Below are 7500 nucleotides of genomic sequence, written 5' to 3' on the forward strand. Positions count from 1 at the left end.
AGAACATAGGAGGGAAGGAATAGAGGGAAAGAGAGAAAAGAGAGAGAGAGAGAGAGAGAGAGAGAGAGAGAGAGAGAGAGAGAGAGAGAGAGAGGCCTCCCTCTCACCATAGGCCTGGAATGCACCTCATATGTATGTGAGAAAGGCCGTGTTGGCTGGGCTCAGCATTCCACACCCCCATGTCGTGCGATGGCTAAAAGCAATTAAGAGTCCATTAGCTTGTGCTAATAAGCAGCGTTCATGCCCACCATCCAAAGATATTGGGGGGGAACTATGTGAGTTGAAGGGTAAGCATTAACATAACCTTTACCCACTGCAGAATCCTGTCATCACAGGGTACATCTTTATCCATGCGAATAAAAAGAGCCACACCATAAATCAGATTTTAGAAATCAGCTAATTGTGAAATGAGAAGTTAAACAAAGTTAACAAGCACTGAAACTCAGAGGTCAGAGAGAGATTTCGTGGACTCGTAGACTGATGTAGTTGCGTTTGGCACCAGCCCTCCCACAGCTTGACTCTCTTGATGTCTCTAAATCACAGTCATGAGAGCAGCAGGTCTGAGTCCAGTCAGACTCTCTTACTCAACAAGCTTTTGTCTGTATTCACCACTGTGCTGTTGTTTTGATGGTCGTAGAGCTATGACTCAGCTGACGCTGACTGAGGAGCAGAGATCCATTCAGCTTTCTCATCACTATCATGGCGACAAATCCCGCCATGGATATAGTGTTTCCCTTTGGGAAAAACCCATCAGAATTCCCATCTTCATTCCTGGAATCTATGCAAGGGGAACTTCCAACAAGGTGTGGAGATGCACTCCTCGAGCATCTGAAAGTAAGACACTAAAACAAAGAGGACTCTAATGCACCTCCTGAAGTCCCAGCAAGCAAGCTGACCCTTGTTTTTATTGACCTCCAACAGCACATCCGAGCCAATTTATGTAAGAGGTCAAGATCAGAATCGGCTAATCATTCAATCGAGTTGAGTTATATTACACGCCTAGCACGCCTTCAGCCTCTATGGAGTGAAGATGGATCTCCTGTAGTTATGTGTCCACACATTTAGCACATATTTTCCTTCAGGTCAAAGAATGTGGCGTCGACATTCCTGAAAGAGCCAGAGCAGGACAGTATGGACGTCCAGGAGACACAGAACATCACATGTGGGTGCTGGGAGCACTACTGAGAGCCCTGAGACAGAATATATGACCAGGGAGAGGAAGGGCATACAAACAGGCATCTTTGAAGATGAAGGGGGAGGGTGTCCTTGAAGCTAGCCCGTTTCATAAGGACAAGGGGGTGAATACTGGAGTTAGTGTAGCGATTTATGCTAATGCTTATGTGAGTCAAGCGTAAGGAAGCCCTGTTGACTCATATTCTTCATGCCATTGCGACAGGAAGTGCATTGATGAGTTAAAAGGTGTGACAAGAAACACACCCTGTTATGACATTTACTTCACACACAGACAGTACAAAACAAGCAATAGTTGTGACATGGCTCATATGTAGTTTAAAGGTTGAAGTTGTAGTCTAGAGTTTGTAATTAAGGCAGCAATGACGATTGAAAAAAAAAAAAACACCTGTCTCTTGCCATGAGTAATGGACTTAATAAACACAGTCCACTCTTTCCAAGACCACAGCGCAGTTCACAGAGATCATGACTCATTCAAATGAGACTTGACCGCAGGGTATCCTGTCATCCAGTTATTCAAACGAGGCCAGCTTGCCAAACAGAGAGAGCTGCATGCAGGTTGAGAGTGGCTGAGACTTTGCACTGATTTATGGGAGGACAAGGGAGCAAGGAAGAGGAGGCTCCTTTTCAATCTGAAACCTGAGTCATGTTTGTGAACCGTGCCCATCACCTGATTCAACCTTGCTTAAATTGCAATGGAAATAAGACATAAACCGTGTCTGTGTACAATGTCTCATACATATTCCAAGAATTACTTATGAAAACTACTGTTACCAAACCACAAAAATGAATAGGTGTCAACAATGCACACAATTCTTAAGAAGTTTATCTCATCTAGTAAATGATTAATTCAATTAATTGAAGTGTCTTCAATAACATGTACCCTTCTTGATTGTAATCCAATGTACGTTTTGCATAATTCAGCAAATGCCAGCCCTGTAACTTGCTGTGCTCAAATATTCACAATCTTTGGTCAAGTTTGTGAACGGCATCCTTTAAAGCAACAAGTCTGTGCTGAGAGAGGTGTGTGTGACGTGTGTGTGTGTGTGCATGCGTGTGTGTGTGTGTATGTGTGTGTGTGTGTGTGCGTGTGCATGTGGGTGTGTGTGTGTGTGTGTGTGTGCATGTGTGTGTGTGTGTGTGTGTGTGTGTGTGTGTGTGTGCATGTGTGTGTGTGTGCGTGTGCATGTGTGTGCATGTGCGTATGTGTGTGTGTGTGCATGTGTGTGTGTGTGTGTGTGCATGTGTGTATGTGTATGTGTGTGTGTGCATGTGCATGTGTGTGTGTGCATGTGTGCGTGTGTGTGTGTGTGTGTGTGTGTGCATGTGTGCATGTGTGCATGTGTGTGTGTGCATGTGTGCGTGTGTGTGTGTGTGCATGTGTGTGTGTGCATCAGGTGTGAGCTGGGAGCTTACCTTGCAGCTGCTGCTGCTCGAGCGTGAGCGTCTCCACCGTGTAGTTGCAGAACTCCAGGTTCTCCATGGCCTGGAGGCGCGCGGCCGCGTCCCCCTCCTCCCCCTCCTCCTCCTCCTCCTCCTCCAGCATGGCGCTCAGCTCCTGGGCAGTTTGCGTGTACGCCTCGATGTCCTGCTCCACCTCCTGCAGCCTCAGCAGGAGCCGGTACTGCTCCCTCTCCCTCTCCTCCTCCTGCTCCTGCTGGCGCTCGCGCTCCCTCTCCAGGGCCTCCTGCTCGTCCTCCTCCCGCCGCTGTTGCAGCTGCGCCTCGATGCCGTACGGCAACGGCTCCGGCAACGGCAACGGCTCCGGCTCCAAGGCAGGGTCTTCGTCTTCGTCCTCGTCCCGGTGCTCGTCTTCCTCCGGGGTGAAGAGGAGGCTGGGAGGTGGAGCGGGGGGGCGGCCGCCCCCCGGGGCAGGAGGTGGGGGTCTGGGGGCAGGGCGAGCCGGTCGGAGAGGGGGTGGTGGGGGGGCGAGCCGGCCGTTGGAGACGGGGGGAGGCGCCGGGGGTCGCTGGAGTCGGGGTCGTGGGGGAGGCGGCCGGAGGGTCTTGTGGCGCTCCAGGGAGGAGTAGGCCGAGCCGGTCGGGGACGAAGAGGAAGAGGAGGGTCCCTGCGTCAACAGGAGGCGGTCTAGAGGCGAGTGGGAGGAGCCACGGAGGATGTCGCTCTCCGAGCTGAAGTCCATGATGGAGAAGTGGCGCGACACCTGCGAGGCCCAGGGGTCTCCCAGGTCCTCCTCTCCCCCAACGCCTCCACCTCCGCTGGGACCGGGATGGATGCTGTCAAGCTCCAGCAGCTGCTGGGACAACTTGGCCTCCAGGTCGGCCGGAGAGGCGGTCAGCAAGTCGAGCGTATGCGCGCTGGGGAGGAAGCCATTGGAGCTCCGGCCCTGCGACTGCTGGGAATACTGGGATTGGGACTCAAACGGGGGTTGTTGGGATTGGGATTGGGATTGGGATTGGGACTGCGACTGGGACCAAAGGTTCCAGCGTTCGCCGTGACTCCCCCTGTCGGCTTCGCTGGCGCTGGCGTGGCGGGCGAGCTTCTTGGGCTTGCCCCGCGGGTGCCCGCTGGAGCTGAAGGCGAACGAGCCCCGGGAGAAGGGGCTCTTGCTGTGGTGCTTGGTCCCGGCGGCCGCATGGTGGTGGTTGTGGTGGTGGTGATGGTGGTGGTTGCTGTGATGCCCCGACCAGGAGGAGGGGGCTCGACTGAGAAGCCCACCCAGACGGGAGCCTCTGGAAGCGGGCGCCGCGTGCGGGCCAGGGCCCACGGGGGAGGCGGAGGCCGAGTGGCTGACGCTGTTCTGCCTGCTCTGGCTCAGCGCTTGCTGGCTGGGCCTGGGGGGCAGCTGGGGCCTGGGTGGCGTGGGACTCCCAGAGCCGGTCCTCTGCACCGCCCGGTGGCCCCCTCTGTTGGGGCCGAACGCTGGGGGAGGGGGCCGCGTCCGTGGGGGTTTCTCCCCTGCCTGTGTCTGCTGGGTAGTAGTGGTAGTTCTAGTGGTCTGAGTCCCAGCTCGCTCCCTTGCAGAGGTGGTGGTAGTGTTACTGGAGCTGGTGGAGGAGGGTGAGGTGGTGGTGTTGGGGCAGGTGGAGTCCTCCATCCACTTGCCACTCTCCTCCTCCCGACGCTCAAAGTAGTCCAGGTCCCACACCGTGTGGTCCTCCTGGGTCTCCCAAGTGTCGCCGCTCTGCTGCAATGCATTATGGTCCTCCTGACCGCCTCCGTACTCGGACGCATACTTGTCCACCACCTCTATCTGTGTGGTCGGGGTGACGTCGCTAGCGGTCTCGGCGTGCAGGAAGGCCCGTCGTCCGTCGTCCTCCATCTTGACGAAGCGGTGGGGGAAGATGCCTCTCTGGCCGCGGAGGACCCCCTCCAGCCAGCCGTCCTCCAGCGTATTGACCACCCGGATGCGGTCGCCCACGTCGAAGTCCAGCTCCCCGGGCTCCATCGCCCGGAAGTCATAAAGCGCCACTCCGTAAACGCCTTCCTCTTCTTGTTCTTCCTCTTCTTCCAGCTCCCGCTGTTGCTCTCTCTCCTCCTCTTCCTCCGCCTGTGCCCTCTCTACCTCCCTTGCTATCCTCTGCTCTTCCTCCTCCTCCTCTTCCTCCTCCTCTTCTTCCCCTCCATGCACCTGATAGTAATCATACTGTCCTTCATCGGCGCCTTGCATCAGATCATGCGGGTTATCGAGAGTGCGCAGCGGGGCCAGCAACTCCACAAAGCCCTCGGGGAACGTTCCGGAACGCCCGTCCAGTTCGCCCAGGAACCAGCCGGGCTCGGGCAGGCCCACGATGGTGATCAGGTCGCCCTCGCGGAAGTCCAGCTCCTCGTCCAGCTGGGCGTGGAGGCTCATGAGGGCGCGGGCCATGCCCAGGGCGTGGGGGGGCAGCTCGGAGGCCTGGGCAGCCTGGGCGGCCTGCAGGCGACGCGAGAGGCCCGACAGGTGGAGCTCCTTCATGCAGGAGCAGGGGAATAGCCCACGGGCGCCCCACGCATTACGCCCACGCTGCCAGCCCGCATTCAGACGTCCCTCCACCACCACCACATCACCTGCAGAAGGGGGAGAAATTGATCAACATCAATATGGACATACACTGAATCTCATCCAAACACTGCATGCAATGCAATCATATGTCCAAACATACAGTATAATGTATAAGTAAATACTGTATGTACAGACACACAGATACAAATATTATGAATAAGCATGACAAATTTGCTTTTTTTCCTAAATTAACTTCAAACATATTCCATCCAATTCCTCAGACACACTCATGCTCATACTCACTGACCTGAGATCAGTGATATTAAGACGGAAAAAAGAGATTCCAGAAACCAAACAAGCCACACACACACACACACACACACACACACACACACACACACACACACACACACACACACACACACACATAAACACACAAAACCCTGAGCATGCAGGGAGGTAGGGAACGTCCTGCCCAAAGAGGTCAGAAAGGTCACATTCCTCCGAACTCCGTTCCCCACCCACTATTGTGTCTGAGACAGAGCGTGGAGCAACTCTGGCCGAGCCCCACTAATGAACCAACAGAGGAAATCAAACTCATCCAAACCAGGAAGCAAGAAAAAAAACTACAACAAAACACCACACTAGACCACTGTACAGGAAACAATATCTGTGGTAAAGACTAAGTGGATTTTTGGGTGGTAGACACAGGAATCCACAGGGGTCTCTAGGGTTTAATAGTTAGGTCATTGCATAATATCAATCTGTACAGTACTGCTATGGAGCTTAGAGCTGGATAAACTTACGTAAGAATGCTGAATAACCACAACACTCTCTACTACTCAAACAGTTCACACAGCTCACAGGCCCACAGGGGCACCTAGTGGTCAACTAAAGATACAGTGGGGAGAACACACACACACACACACACAGTGACGGACTGTACGGTCTGGCATTTGGGCAGATGCCAGAAGGGCCCCGGCCTCGCATGGGTCAGCATGCTTGTCGGGTTCACGCGGCCCACTATCAAGCTAACCTGACTCTCGCCAGATGAATCTAGTGAGTGGAGCTAGGCGGAACGAAATCTGGCGAGAGTCAGGTTACTATCAAGCATCAATAGTGTTAAATGGCTTCAAATTAGCCATTTATCTCTAACTCCCACTTCTTCCTATGTAGAGGAAACTGATCAGTATTTATACCAGATATGAGTCTCTATACTACAGTCATGGTGACCCTCAATATTTACATCAGTCTACATTCTTTTGTAGCCTTATTTAATCAAATGTTTAAAAAGTGCATTGTTTGAAATTGAAATACAATAAATATGCCTGTATCTTTTATTTTATTATTGGTTTACAAAAGTTATACGAAGCAATGACTTCTGGGAATTTCAAAACCGAATGTGTCTAAACGAGTACACAGTCAGAGCGTCGGACTTTGATGATGCCATGGAGATAGAGGAAGATACAGAAATAAACCTGGTGAGCAAGAAATGTGCTACCTGCAAGAATCTGTTGCTATTTCCTTCTCCAGCAGTTAAAACTCTTTACCTGTGCCTACAACAATATATGATTAGCATATAAATTCCTACTAACACTGTCATGTACTCAAGTGGCATGCGAACAGAGTTTTTCCACTCTTAAATTCATCAAGAATCGCCTAAGGACACGATTGTCACAGGATAATTTGGAGGCCTTTATGCTGATGGCGACAGAGAAAGAGGTCCTAATGAACTTGGATGCTGATGACGTGATAGACAGGGTTGCGGAGAAGAGCAAGCTCCGTCGCACCTTGTTAACTGCATGACGTTAATTAAGACACGTTTGTGGAGCTGATGCTCTGATGATCTATTCTAGGCTATTCTTTTTTCATTTTCATATTTCATATAGCATTCATTTTTTGGGAGTTGTACATTGATATATTCATGTTCTTGGTTCAGTCTTTATGCATATTAAAGTTAGAGTTCATTACCAATGGGGCTTTATCTATATTATTTCCGTGCATGTGAAGTTATATCTGTGTGTTGCGGGGACGCGCACGCACGTGTGGCCCGCTGGTTGGTGAAAATGCCAGGGCCGTTTTTTAATCCCAGTCCGTCACTGCGCACACACACGCACACACACACACACACACACACACACACCGGACACAAACACACACACAGATACGTCTAAAACTTCCTGAGTCTGAGTATGAATCTGCTGCAGAAAAGACCATGTAGAATCACCACTCAGTCTGACGTAGCTTCAGTCAGGGCCTGTAGTAGACCTGTACATTAAGCAGCCTGCCAGCCTCCATGTCTAACACTAAAGCTGTAGCTCTCGGAAATAGATCTTGGAGGCTTGGAGAGAAGTTCTCAGATA

The 7500-nt window shown here is 51.9% G+C and overlaps 1 protein-coding gene across 2 annotated transcripts in view; it reads right to left on the reverse strand.

The window, feature by feature from the left end:
- Window positions 1-7500, reverse strand: part of LOC121700004 (dynamin binding protein) — a 56527-nt gene that overhangs the window by 29992 nt on the left and 19035 nt on the right. For both annotated transcript variants that reach the window (XM_042082620.1, XM_042082618.1), the window contains exon 4: window positions 2608-5202. In XM_042082620.1, the coding sequence (XP_041938554.1) occupies window positions 2608-5202 (2595 nt within the window). The remainder of the gene's footprint in view (window positions 1-2607; window positions 5203-7500) is intronic.

This window comes from Alosa sapidissima, chromosome 24, assembly GCF_018492685.1.
Source record: "Alosa sapidissima isolate fAloSap1 chromosome 24, fAloSap1.pri, whole genome shotgun sequence".
In the NCBI taxonomy this organism is placed as follows: Eukaryota; Metazoa; Chordata; class Actinopteri; order Clupeiformes; family Clupeidae; genus Alosa; species Alosa sapidissima.